This window comes from Galeopterus variegatus, unplaced genomic scaffold, assembly GCF_000696425.1.
Source record: "Galeopterus variegatus unplaced genomic scaffold, G_variegatus-3.0.2 Scaffold2075, whole genome shotgun sequence".
NCBI lineage: Eukaryota > Metazoa > Chordata > Mammalia > Dermoptera > Cynocephalidae > Galeopterus > Galeopterus variegatus.
In genome coordinates this window covers 113,220-128,111 of record NW_007728186.1, presented here as the reverse complement: position 1 = coordinate 128,111, position 14,892 = coordinate 113,220, and the positions used below count along the sequence as shown (strand labels likewise).

Here is a 14,892-nt window from a genome sequence, read left to right as displayed (position 1 = left end):
AAATAAAAGTCAGAGTTTGGAGTGAGCTGATCTGAGATTGAATGTGATTTTAGACAAGTCACTCAACTTTATTGAGATTTTGTCTACTTACCTATAAAACTGGGATAATAATTTTGCTCCTTGACATTGTCCCATGTACATAAAAGACATGTATGAATGCAGTCAGTATAAATACATATGCTCAAAAATACAGCCCAGTGAAACTAATTCTCTTTGCTCTGTGGAGTTCAAATTTTATAAGGAAAGAACACAAAACATTTCAGAAGTCTAGTCTTATTTACAAAGAACCATTCACATGTTGTATCTGTAAACATATGATTTATTTATGATTTTAATAATGAGGAAACTAGGGAAAAATCAGTTCAGTTGAACATACAAATAATTTTATCTGCATAGTATTTGCAGAGAAAGAATTCACTTAATCAAAATATCACAACAACAAATTTCACAGTTAAACCCACATGCAGATTTTAGAATTATGTTACAGATTGTTTTGATGGAATGTGTTAAATATAAAAATAATCCAATGCAAATTTCCATTTAGCACATCATACAAAATTCATTTTTCAGTGAGATTAACAAGTTTACAATCTTTCCCGTGAGGTGCTATGCATTCAAAGTGCTGCTCTGCAGCATTGAGGTGGAAATCAGGAACAAATACTATAGATCCCCACAGTAATCCAGCTCAGTCATAAATGTAACTGCATATAATGTAGGTGAAATCCACTCATCCAACATAAGACAGACGATGGAGATCTGTGATGTTCAGTGAGTAATACTCATTCTTTAATAGGGGGTAGGGCAGAGGGACTTCATATACACATCAATACAATCATGATAAAAATGAGTTTCAGGTTGACTTCACTTTTACAGTGAGTACCATTTCCAAGAGAAAAAGACAAACAGAAAGACAGAGACACAGAGAAACAAAGAAAGAAAGTTCACAATGCTTCTACAATCCGTTTTCTAATGGAGACTAATCCTCAATACAATCAATAGTCCATGACAGCAGTTCTCAAACTTAAGAGTATATCAGAATTACCCGAAGGGCTTATGATAACAATTGGTAGGCCTCACCCACAATTTCTAATTTAATAGGTACGAGAAGGGGCCAGCGACAAGTTGCAGGTAATGTTGATGCTACCAATCAAGAGAATGGTCCATTATCTGATTTACATCTGGTCCAATATATCTTTGATCATTGAATGGCTCCAGTATTCATTAAAGCGAAAAAACATCTATACTGATAATATTACTGGTCCCTAGGGACGTAGAGAGTAGTTCATCATCCAGCATGAACTGTATGATAATTTAGGACAGCTGTTCTCACCTTTGGTTACATAGCAGAAGTGAAAATTTAAAAACAAACAAAAAAAACCCCTGATGTGTACACCCATCTAAAACTAATTAAATCTGAATCTCTGGGGTGGGGTCAAGGGTTGAGTCATTTGCTAAAGTGCCGTTTTTTTTTTTGTGTGTGTGTGTGTGTTTGTGGGTAAATTAATTTGTTTATTTTTTTTTAGCTCCCACCAATAAGTGAGAACATGTGGTACTTCTTTTTCTCATCCTGAAGAAGTGAAAATTTAAAAACAAACAAAAAAAACCCCTGATGTGTACACCCATCTAAAACTAATTAAATCTGAATCTCTGGGGTGGGGTCAAGGGTTGAGTCATTTGCTAAAGTGCCCCATGAAATTCTAATGTATAGTCAGGCTGGAGAATCATTGCTTTAGGATATTTTCTTTCACCTCCTCCCATAGAGAAAAGGTGGCAAAACATTTGCTCGTTGGGGCACTGATATGTAGATGTCTTCAAGGAAATCATAACCTCTAGGAGGCAAGCTGACGCACAGCTAGAGAATAATATCAGGGAGTAATTTAGAAAGCAATTGTGACTGTTAATTTATAATGAACTGCAAGGTTAGTTCACAGGTTTGAAATAACAGAACTTGGGAAGGTGAGGAGCACACTAATCTAAGTTTCTTTTCCATTGAATGACATCAACTAAAGAGTCTAGAATGGTGGTATAGGTGCTGATGTGCTATGTTTATCTGCTGTATTTATTATACTCACTCCACTTAGCTAAATTATTTACGACTTTGATTTAAATTTGAGTGGCTCTAAAAATAAGGCCCTCAGGGATAAAATGCTGCAGAGCTACCATTTTTCTAATCTACCTCAGAAAGCAGAACTACAGAAAGACACACAAAAAACAAAGGGCACTTTGAAATAAGATTTCTACTTTAAATTACTCTTCTGGCATAAATAGAAAGAATGAATATTTCTAAGTGTAAGTGAATAAACATGCCATGGAATCCTCTTCTGAAAGGACTTAGGGGTCTGGTGCAATCTATAGTCTTGAGTACATGTGGAAGGACCTTTAGAGCTCATTTTCACAGACAAGTCAGTAAAGCCCCAAGCCACTGATCTCAAGGAAAACTCTTATGCATGAAAGTGAGACTAATATTTGATTTTGAAATAAAAAAATTTAAACAAACCCCAGACATCAGAACTGGTGCCTTCCCATGATCTTTGACAAAAATCAAATTTGAAAACCATCATTTTGATTTGAATATAGATTTGTTAGCTGTGTAGAATGTGTAACAGCCTCAGTTCTCCAGGAACCACTGCTCCGAAGGTGGGTCCTGCAAATCTACTTGAGCTATTTTCGGGGTGTTTACTGAGCTACAGACCAGCACTGACAGATTGGGAACCATCTCAAACAAGCATAGTGATTAAAAAAAGAGAAAGAGCAAGAAACTCTAAAGTCCTGGTGAGGTGCTCGGGTGATTCTTTCTCCACTCTTTATGTCTTCCAGAAGACATCTTTAAGATATCCTGAAAAATAATAAAAAGAATAGTAGTACTATGGATATAATCACTCAAAAATAGTAGAAAATAGGTACTAAGGATGTGAGGGCATTGAAATGCAAAAAAGTAATTTTGGTCTTTAGTTTCAAACTTCAATATTTATATATGTATATGTTATATATTAATTAAATGTGTATTTCTATTTTACACATGAGAAAATGAATATATACTAAAATTTTAAAAACTGCAGAAACGAAGGCATAGAGCCCATTTAAAGGCAAATGATCACAGACTACCTTCATTCCATCCTTCAAAACACTAAAATGGAAATGAATTCTGGAGTAGAGTTTGATTCTTTATTTCTGTGGTCTGTTTCTTGTGGCACATTTTCCTTTCTGTTTCGTTCTTGGGGCCCTATCACGTAGACACAGATCTTGCTACCAGGGGAGCTGCACTTGCAAAACCAAAGTAGGACTTAAAGTCCCAGAGGGAACAGCCTTGGGACCTCGTGTGGGCTCTGGTCCCTTGCCTGCCAGGCTTGGGCTAAGTGGCACAGAATCGGAGCCTGTGTGTATATGTATGTGTACACAGATGCCAATGAAGGGCAAGCCAGCCCAAGGGAGGAGACCCACTGAGGGGCTTCTGCTCAGTCCTGCAAACAGATCAGACTCAACTCACCATCTGTCAGGAAGTCTCCTAGGCCCTCCTGTTGTTCAGGGAAACATCTGCATCCTCACTTTCCCTTTGCACCATCTGCTCTTGCTTCTCTTGGGTTCCAGCAAAATCGGGCTTGGCAGGAGGTGTTGCCGCCGCCTGCAGACTCTCTCTACTCAGTCTGAATTCTTCAGCAGCTCCCGGCCCCAGCCACCCATCACCACTCCGGGTCCCTGCCTCCCCTCCCGCCGACCCTGCACGCTGAGTGCTCTCCACCTCCCCTTCCTCCTGATCCTGTCCTAGCTGAGGGACCTTCCTTTCTGCATCGGAGGGTTCTCCTGGGGCTCCCACCCCAGCCTCTGGCATTGATGTCGCTGTCACCTCCTCCACCGCTGGCACCTCCTCCCCGCTCAGCGCTATTTCCTCTACCGCCACCTTCTCTGCAGCTGCTGCTTTTCCTAGTAACTCATCCTCTCTGTGCCAAGTTTCCTCCCCAGCAACATCTGAAGAGGGGGAGGACTCAGCGCTATTTCCTCTACCGCCACCTTCTCTGCAGCTGCTGCTTTTCCTAGTAACTCATCTTCTCTGTGCCAAGTTTCCTCCCCAGCAACATCTGAAGAGGGGGAGGCCTTCTCTGCTACTGTCTGCCCCTCAGCTGTCTTGGAATCTGCCCACACCTCCCTCTTCTCTGCGGCCGTGTCTGCCTTTCCTCCTCCTTGGAGACCTTCCTCAGCCATAACTGCTCCTCCTCCCATGTCCCCATCCCCCTCTGTGTTCCTGTCCTTCATCTCTCCCGTCCCCAGAGCACACTCTTCATCCTCCTCCTCCTCTGGGTCCTTATCCTTCCCTCCTTCATTGGACTTTCCTGCCATCATGGGCTCTCCCTCAGGAACATCTTCCTGGATCATAAGCTTGTCCCCAGCTCCTTCTTGCCCCTGCAGAGGCCCTTCTTCCTCCCTTCCCTGCAGTCCTGCAAGGCAGTCTGGATCCTCAGCTGCACACTCCTCAGCCTCACCTGTGGCTGTGGTCGTCACCTCAGGTGTCTGGGCCTTCCCTGCCAGCTGGCTTGCGGGAGCTCCTGACGCGCCCCCTCCATGGCAGGGGGGCCCCAGCTCCTGCTTGGAAGGGGCCACATCCTCCCTGGCCAGCAGCTCTGCTCGGCCCCTGTGCTCCATGTCTCTGGCTGCGATCAGTCTTTCCCCTTCTCCATCCTTCCTCAGAGTTGTTAGTTTTTCCAGTGACTCTTCAGATCCAGGTCTTGCTTCAAACATGGAAACCACTCTCTCTGTTAGTGAATTTTCTGGAAATCCCGTATCTTCAGTCAGTTCAGATGCCTCAGCAGGCACTTCATCCTCAGCACCAGAGCCAATTTCACTGTGGGGGGCTTTTGTCTCTTCCTCAGATCTCCCTTCCTTCACTGTTTCCCCCTCTTCCCCTTTAAGAGTTGGCTCTTCTTCTAGAACATCTTCATCCTTAGGTGCATCTGCCCTTGTCACCTCTTCTCTCTCAGGTTCAGTTTCCCTCAGAGGTGCTACTGGCCTCTCAGCTCTCCTTTCTCTTGCTCCATCTAATTCCTCAGGTGACATTGCTCTCCTATCATGTTCCCTGTTGGGGTCTGCCTCGGTCACCCTGTCCTGCCGTTGCACGTCGTCCTTGCACAGTTCCTCAGGCCTGCCCTCTGACTCCCCTGCCCTGGCCGCCCCTGTCTCTCCTGTAGAGGAGCTCCAGGGTGTTTCTGTCCCCATAACTTCCTTCCTCTCTCTGGATGGTTTCTCTCCCCCAACCATTGCCTCTCCAGAACCATCCTCTGTCTGGGATGCAGCATCTTCCACGGGCTCCCTGTCCTCTAGGTCTGTGGCCGCTTCCTGTCCACGTCCGTCCATATCTGGCTGTGTGGCCACGGCCGCACTCACAGCCGCCCTGCTCCCAGCCTCTCCATTCTCTGGTGTCACTGCCTCTCTCAGGGCTGCTGCCTGCCAAAGATGCTCCGAGTGCAGAGCTGCTGCCTTGTTTGCAAGCACTGCCTTCTCCGGACTTCGTCCCCATTCAGAAGCTGCTTTCTTTGTCTCGAACCCTGTTTGCATCAAGGCCCACTCGTCAGGAGCCTCATCGTCCTTCAGACCCTCAGAGTCACTTGCTGCTGCTCTTCCTGTGGGCTCCAACCCTTCGTGACCCAGACTTCCATCCCCTTCTGCTTCTGCCACTGCCCCACGTGCTATGCCGGGAGGGATCACTCTTTTCTCCCTAAATTGTTCTACTAATACTGGCTGTTCTACTGTCGGCTTCCACTCCCCCAAGGGAACCTCAATACCTCCTGCTTTTCCCCACAGTCCTGTGTCCCCCTTTTCCTCTATTGTGTCACCATCCCCACATGCCGGGAGGGATCACTCTTTTCTCCCTAAATTGTTCTACTAATACTGGCTGTTCTACTGTTGGCTTCCACTCCCCCAAGGGAACCTCAATACCTCCTGCTTTTCCCCACAGTCCTGTGTCCCCCTTTTCCTCTATTGTGTCACCATCCCCACGCTGGGGAGCTTCGTCTTCCTCCGCTGCTTCCTTCTTCCCCAGTGGGTACGTTTCCTGTGCAACTTGTTTGGATTCCTTGTTTGAGGTGAGAGCTGCTCTTTCCTCCACCTCTAAATTCCCATTTGAGGCTATAAAAATAAGGTTAGGGGAAAAAAAGGGGAGGGGTTACTTAAAGTGGACAAAGGAGGAGATATAGATAATCTTATATAAAACGTATTTATAATATAAGAGATATTTATAAGTAATATCAAGGGACCATTGATATGAATAAAACATTTCCTCCACTGGTGCTATGATGCCATCAACTCTAATATGTTAAATCAGGGCCTATCATTATGGAAATAAATGATTTCATATTTAATGAACACATTTATATTAAAGGAAAGTTGAACATCAGAAACACTGAAAATAAACAAAATAAATGTTCCTCTAGCTTAGATTCAATGAAATCACTCCTTCTCCCCTTCTCCACCTCTCTCTCTCTCTCTGTTACGCACCCACACCTTCTACTTTCATTTGAAATATTAAGACCTGCAGAAAAATTATGCAATAAAAAAAAAGTTAGGATTACATCTTCTTATAAATCATTACTCCTTATAACACTATAATATCCCCATCTTCTGCTAGTTATGTGGGCATTTAGCAACACAATCGTGCATACAGTGTGAGATAATGATTATTTCATACATTACTCCTATATTTTAAAGCTACTATATCTAGATTTCATCATCAAAAAACTTTGTTGCTCAAGGTAAGACTTTTTTCTAAAGACACCAATTTGTCTTACAGGTCAGGACACCTCCCATCTACACTGAGAAACTGCTTTGCCTTTGGCAAAACAGGATCACAGAGCAAGACAAGACTTTGTAGTCTGGGACAATTTTCAACATATATAACCTTCTCAAAGTATTTCATAAGTTCTCCTCCATTATTCCCTGGCAAATCTGGGTTACTAGGTATAGCACTTCAATAAACACAGGTTCTACTTGTTTTTTAAAAAAAGCTTTAAATGGATTTCTTATTCTTTAACAAAGAATTTTTTGGTAATGATCCATGCAAAATAAGTAAAGGAATGTCATGCGAAATACCCAAAGCATTTAAATTTTCCAACTGCAGAATAATACTTAAGGAGCTTTGAAAATAGTCATCTTAATAATTTCTGTCAATCTAATCTCCTTTTTCATTTATAAAATACACTGAACCAGATGCTATAAAATAATTATCATATCAGGATGTCAACCTCTAAATTATGTAAACTTATGGAGTAGGCAAATGTGTCTTCCTTATTTTACTTGCTTGCCTTTTTTTTTTTTTTGCTATCTTACCCTCTATACCATCATCAACAATCTACCAGAAACCTAAAGCCCTGATTTTCCAACCTTCTTCTCCATTCTTACACCTTATCCAGGACTGTCTAACCATCCCATTACCTCTCCTAACACAAAGCATGGCTAACCTTTGTTGCGTTCCCTTTGTCTCTTGCCAGCTACTACAATAAACCACTTTTAGATAAGGGAATGATAGCTGATATTACATTTCCCTTAAAAATGTATTCAGAAGGTAACACATGATATCTTCTTTCAAAGGAGTAAAAGAGGAATTTCAGGTCTATCAGTGTGACTGAGCTGGACTTGTATAGGTGGCCTTCAGTATGTCACAGCAGTTATTTCCTAAATTGTACCTAGAAGCTCTCGAAGAGAAATGTAGAACTAAATATTTGCTCAGGGAACATGTAGCCATACCTGAGAGAATTTGGTACATTTTATTTCATTACAGATTATTACTGCATTTGAAACAAAATGAAATTGAAATAATGAGAAACAGCATGTGACAAGCCTCTTTAATAGTATATCTGTTGCCATTCAAATTCCTGCATGAAAATATATTAAAAAGTAAATTATGAAAAACATTTAAATAAAGTCCTCTGTTTTTCTAAGCTGGCCTCTAAATTTATGGATTAATTAAAGAGTATTCAGGAAAACGGGAATAAGATTACTTAGCCACCATGTGATCACATATTATGCCTAAATTCTAGGACAGAAAGTGCTAATGGCATCCAGCTGAGCTACTATATGAACACAGACACTATAGGGGAGTCAGACACGACATTCCTGAAGCGTGGGAGAAAGAATAAATGAAGCTATTCTAAGAAATATCAGTATAAAAACATGACGTGTTTTTTGATGGTAACCTCAAGGGCTTTTGGAAAAAAATTGATGTAGGAGAGGAAGCAATATTCACAAATAGGGGCAATTTGATTTAGTGGAATGAATGTGCACTTGGGAATCAGACAGACCTGGGTGAGAATGCCCTGCCACTCACAAGTTACATGACTTTGGGAAATAACACCTCTTAAAGCTTTCATTTTCTTATCCATAAAATGAGAATAGCAATGCTTGACTACAGAACCCTTGTGATAGTAAATGAGATAGTTTATGCAAAATGCTTAGCATAGTCACTGGCACACAGAAAGGCCTAACAAGTCTTCCTTGCACACTCTCCTCCCACTGCTTACACTTAATTAGATTTTCTTGCTGGAATTAGATTGATCAATAATAACTGCTGTGCCTACATTGCAGATGAATGGGGAGATCATAAGGGATCATATGATTAATAAAATGAATATCACTTCCCCCACATACACACATGCATGTATTCAGAACAGGACATTTTGAAAAAGTCATTCACTGAATATGGGAAAGCCCGATTTCAAGGACAGAGGAAGTTTGACCAGATATATATGGGTCATCTTCTGTTGAATCACTGTAACTGGCACTCTTGCAGATGGAACACTCCTCACCAAGAGCCAGGTCATACGCTGATGGCAAGAATTCTTTCCTAATTTAAAAAAACATGAAGTTCAAATTAATCATGAAATGTGCCTTGGCTCTCAATGTCTCTGATTGGTTCAGCTAAGGCAAATTCACCTACCTGGTCAACCAACTGGTAGGCTGGCTATGAAATATGACTGATCTGAAAATCCCTAACAGTATTTTGTAATCTAAAGTGTTTTTGTTTGTTTGTTTGTTTGTTTGTTTGTTTTATCTTAGGCACCAATATATTCAAAAAAGAATAGTAACATTCATACCTGATGTCAGTTTTAAATCTCCCTTTCAGGGCTCTCAACCACTTCCTGCCATCATATTCATTAGTTGAAATTATATTTTTACAAAAAAGAAAAAGAAAAGATAAAAAAAAGGTGGCAGAAGAAAGAAACAAGGATAGGAAGATGAAAGATGGAAATAGGCTCTTTTGCAGAGGTTTTCTGAAGGTCTTTCCTAGGTAATGATGCACCCTTACCTCCGCCTGTGTCAATCTCCAGATTCCTCAAGGGCTTCCCCCGTTCATCTGCGCCGCTAACACCGTGCTCAGTGTCATAGTAGCAGAGGTAGCTCGGTGCCAAGGTTTCAGTTATTATCTGTCCAACTGATTGAAGATCATATAAAATATCAAAAGGTATAAAAACAGGTCACAGGAACATTGTCGAGCTATTTCACATCATTTAAGCAAGTAGCATCAATTTAAGAGCATTCATATTAAAATATGACTGTTTTAAAATCTTTTAAGATTAAACAACTCCCAAGCTTTGATTTCAAAAAGAAAACACAATACACAAAAAAAGATCATGAAGTAAAGAAATCCATGCAAAGAAATACTTGCATTTAAAAAAGACAACAGCCAGAAGCAGTGACAGATTTGCCAAATGCTCATGCAATATAATGATTGAAAATGCAGTTTAGTTGCCTTTTCCTTTCTAGAAATGGGTGTTATGGCTTTTATGACACCAATCATCAGTGCTCTTTTAAATTGCTAAAACTATCAGAGCTGACTACACTATGAGCATTTCATCCATTAGTAGATTTTAGTGATTTGACCCCAATACTCACTCCATGTGGACAGAAGCAAAAAAGCTATTACATGATTCCTATAAATGTGACAGGAAAAGCTGTTGTAGAAATTCCTGTTATCTGTAGCTGATTACTAGCAGGGACTTCTAGATCACAGGGACCTAAGTTCAAGTCCCATATCCTGTACTAACTTTATCACTTTGAGCAAGTTCTTTGGCCTAAGCCTCCGCCTCAGTTCACTCATCTGTCAAAAAGAGATATCTACTCAATGGTTATTGGGAAAATTAAATAAAGTAATATATGTAGAACATGCTCATCTTCCACTTATTAGCAAGTGCCTATTCATTTAATAAATGATAGCTATGGTGATGATGACGACGATGACTACGGTGATAATGGTGACGAGCATTTCTAAGTATCATCACCCAATGTGGTATGATTCTAGGCAACACTCTAAATTAAATTTGTTGTTAGCTTCTGACACTTTCCTGTCTATATTCCTTGCTTATCATCTGATGACCCATGTCTCAAAATCCCTGACATCTACAATCATGCCACCTTCTGGTTAACAAAAGCTCACTCAAATAACCCCAGACCTAGATCTGCCTCCTGGGGTAAGAACATATCTCCAAAACTCCCTCCCTTCCTTCCTACCTTCTTCCTCCCCGATATTGATACAGCTGACCCAAAGACTGTACTTTGAGAAAAACAGAACTAGAATGTATTCTCTTGCTTAGTTTAAGGTGAATTACTAAGGGGTAATTACTGATCTAACTGTGTTTGAACACAAATAGAGAGACATCTGTCTCAAGTGGGATTTAGGGAGAAAATGGTCCCTTTATACTAATCTTAAGAGGACAAACATGGAAATGAAAAGAAGAGCATGATATAGTTCAAATACATTCTCTTTTAAAAAACTTGGAACATCAGCTTTCCTCACTTATCCAACCACCAAATAAAGTTTTTTACAATAATATAATTTAGAAATGACATCAAATAATAGTTAGATTTTGTTATCAAGTCAATCTTTATTTCAGGAACTTTACAAACATTATACGTGTAAGTTAAATAACATCTGACCCACTACAATAATATTTATACTATATATCTGGAGAATTTTAAAAAGCAGTGTTTTGGGGTTTTGTATATAAATTTGTTTGTCTGACTGAGTAATGGAAATCACAAAGATGGTAGGACCAGGGGATGGGGGGAAGTCTGACTTGGTAGCAATTATGTGAAGCTTTGTTTCATCAGTGCTAACAAGATTTCTAGGTTTTATCCAAATGGTTCATAAGCTATAAAGAAATATGGCTTACAAGAATAATAATAATAAACAATAATTAAACAAATAGCAGCTATTGAACCAAAAGACTATTCTAAGAAGCCAAACAATACTAGCATAGTCTTAAAATCATAACTCACTCAGAAATGACAGTGAAGTTTGTAGTCCCTCTGTCTCGGGACTATAATCGCCACTTGCCCGCGTCTGCTGGCTTGCCCCCGAGGTTTAGGCTTGGGAAGTAGATGAGAGCCTCTGTAGTTAGGTGTTGCCTATTTCAGGCTCAGCAAGAACAGGAGCCTGGCCTAAGTATCAAGGGCTTATAACGTGTGAAACCAGAAAAGGCTTCACTTGGTCATTTTTTTTCAGATGTTCTTCTGAAACTGAAACTTAAAAGCAAGAACTTGGCCAGCATCTAACCTCAGCTGTTTTCCACCCATAGTAAAAAAGGACTGCACACGCTGAGACTCCAGTGTCAGCAACGTGACACATCACTTCATTTCCTCTATTTAGCCCTTCATCCCTGAAGGCTCCTGTCCTTTACCTCTCTATTAAGGTGACCACTAAAGGCAAAGGTAATTGTCAGTTCTCGCAGCATTAGTAGCAAAAATGGAATGGTCTCGTACAGAGAAGTTCTTAGAAAAGCACCTTTTCCCTCTCAAATGATATAGGATATTTTAAGGTATTTTTTTAAAATACTAAAATATTCTTATATTAGCTTTTCATTATGAAATAATAAAAATATTAACAAATATTAATAATGAAAATATTCTTAAAATAGCTTTTCATTATGAATTACAATATGAAAATATTCTTATATTATCCTTTTATTGTGAAAGCAAACATATTTTAAAATAATATATATTGTAGTTTCCCTAAATGATAAAATAGTAAATATTCATTATCTAAAGCTCAAAAAGAAAAAAAAGTACAAAGAAGGACATAACAATTACCCATAGTTTGGCCACTCAGAGAGAACTACTAGTTAACATTTTGGTGGATTTCCAAGTATATTTTACTTCACTCTTACTGTAGAAANAATCATTTTTGTACATATTTCTGACTACTCCTTTAGGAATATTCCTGGCATTGGAATTGCTGGGTCAAAAAGCACAAACTTTTTAGTAGCTTTTGATATATGTTTCTAAGTGTTCCTCAAAAAAGGAGGTATCAATTAATGATTTTATCTACAATGACTGAAAGGCCTATGTCCCTGCCCTACTGTCAACATGTCCACCAATTTTTTCTGTATTGATAATTCAGTAATTGAAAATTGGTAGCAAGGACAGGACTTTCAATAGGAGTAGGCAAACTTTCCTTTTGTGAATTTACTGCTATACACTTTACATTCTTTTGCTATGGTGTTTGCCTTGTTCTTATTGATTTGTAAAAACTCTTTATGTGTTACAAATATCAGCTCTGTCAAATATAGGTCGCAATTTTTTCCCAGAGTTGCAGTTTTCCTTTGCTATAGTGTTTTATTGTTGTTGCTATTACAAAGAATTTCATATTACTCAGTATAATTTCTTCGAAATAAATTTTTTTCCAAATCTCAAAATATTATCTTTAGGATTTGGAGACATTCTACGTTAAATTTAGAATTTAATCTGGCAAAAATTATCAGCATCTTTATATTTAGTCTTCTGTTTAAATACTTGGAGTGATTTTCCATTTGTCATAATTTTCTTATTCAGTCCATATGTGTTACACTTTCCCTCCTTATTCACACTTTAAAGTATGATTATAGGTATTGCTCACTTGATGTTTATTACTAAGGTTTTTGGTTTTGGGGTGGGGGTTGTTATAGTTTGAGGGGAGCTCTTGTTTGAGGCTATAGTTTGAAACTGGTCAGCTTATAAAAACTACTTGATATTTCCAATAATTGCACAGTTAGTTATCAGGGGAGATGATTGTGTTTTCTTAGACCCGAGAATTATTTACAGAACTGCTTTCAAATGTTCAATTTTTTTGGTGAGAGTTAATTATATTTTTGTGAATAATATCTAATTTTATTGCACTGTTATGACATATGGATTCAACTTCAGCTCTGTACTGCTGGGGGATTCTAATTTTATTGCACTGTTATGATATATGGATTCAACTTCAGCTCTGTACTGCTGGGGAAAAAAAGGCACACAGAGAACAGTAATTATCTAACAAACCAATCTTCTATGGTTAAGTTAATTTTATTAATACTTTTTTCTATGTCTTTGTTATGAAAAGAGCTGATATTTACGTTTACATAAAAATGAGAGTTGTTAGTTTTGTATTTTCTTTTAAAAGAGAGTGGCTGGTTAGCTTTTTGTATGCTCTTATGTTCCAGTTGGATGTAGATGTTCCTCACAAACGTTTAGTTGGAGTAGTTCCCAATTCCAACTAGGTGACCCAAGAGCTAGGGGAAAAAGAAAGGAAGGTGGGGCTTTGAACCCTCTTAGCAGAAACATAGTTCTGTGTGTTACTTTCCTACGGTTGCAGAAGCTCCCAGGCTTGGTCAGACCCTCGCTCTTGGCATTGCCACCTTCTTTTTTAGGGAAGAACCCCTACAAGCTCAGGGGAAAAGACCCTCTACTAGTGCAGCTGACTTCCTGTTTGGTGTTGCCTCCCACGCCTTTCCTGAGGGTTGGCAACACCGAAGAGTCCTGAACAATTAAAGGGCTGTCACAGGACCATCTTTCTACTTCCTCCAAAACTCACCCCTACTCCCCACTTCTTCTTTCTAATCCTTAAGGTCTGGGATTATCTCTTTTTTAATTTCTGTGAGGCCACTCCTCTTTCTCATGGGAAATAAATTCAAGATAGCTCCTGTTGTCTCTCTCTACTATGACCTCATGTAGCAAATTCCTTTAATTTTGTGACATCTGGATGCTACCTTCCCTAGATTTGAGAGGAACTTTTAAAACTTTTAAACTACTATTTTTATACTTTCTTCCTTATCTCAAAGAACAGGAGGGAGACATCATATCACCAATGAAACTGGTATTTCACAAACTCTTTCTGATTAGCATTCTCCTTAAAAGTTGATTTATAGGGGCCGGCCCGGTGGCACACTGGAGAGTGCGCCGCTTGGGAGCGCGGCGGCGGGAGGGTCCGGATCCCATGTGGAGACCGGTTCCTGCTCACTGGCTGAGCGCGGTGCGGGCGCAACACTGAGGGTTGTGATCCCGTTACCGGTCAGTAAAAAAGACAAAAAGGAAAAAAAAAAAAAGTTGATTTATAGCCTTCATGTCATTTGGTGCAATGTTAATGCAGAGTTTCTATGAAGAAACTCACTGCAATAATTTAGATGCTTTTACAGAAACAAGTCAAATCACTACATGTTAAAATTCAGGCTATCATAACTGAGATGTAAAAACTGACTCTCTAATATCTGCTAGTCAAGATGCAAATGGAATTATCAGTCATAAATATTTACTAAATAAAAATCAGCATTCTTCTGATCATTTTTGATGCACTATTTATGTGGTTTAAATGGATAATTTGGAAACTTTCAGAGATTCTTTACTGTAAACTTTAAGAAAAAGTAAAGTATTTAGAATGATGATGAGGGTTGTAATTGTGCAGGCTGGGCATAGTTCCAGGGTAGCATTTCCTCTTTTCTGATTTTTTTGTAATTCTTCCATGCTCATTTTCTTTCTTTCTTTCCCTTTCCTTTTTTTCCTCCCACAATTTTACAATCCTCTAGGCCATTTTTCTCCTTTAAAATAATGCGAAAAGGGGCAGCACAAAGCCACAGTATTTCTTTCCTCTAATTTCCTGTTCTCTGTGGCAAAGCTTTC

General features: G+C 39.4%; 1 protein-coding gene across 1 annotated transcript in view; it reads right to left on the bottom strand.

Moving 5' to 3' along the window:
* Positions 1–298: 298 nt before the first annotated feature.
* Positions 299–14,892, bottom strand: part of ERICH3 (glutamate-rich 3) — a 109,159-nt gene continuing 94,565 nt past the window's right edge. Inside the window, exons 13-18 of the mRNA XM_008580393.1 lie at positions 9,290–9,415; positions 5,929–6,117; positions 4,009–5,777; positions 3,488–3,898; positions 1,646–2,836; positions 299–1,419 (exon numbers count right to left, since the gene is read on the bottom strand). Coding sequence (XP_008578615.1) covers positions 3,506–3,898; positions 4,009–5,777; positions 5,929–6,117; positions 9,290–9,415 — 2,477 coding nt within the window. The 3' untranslated portion in view covers positions 299–1,419; positions 1,646–2,836; positions 3,488–3,505. The remainder of the gene's footprint in view (positions 1,420–1,645; positions 2,837–3,487; positions 3,899–4,008; positions 5,778–5,928; positions 6,118–9,289; positions 9,416–14,892) is intronic.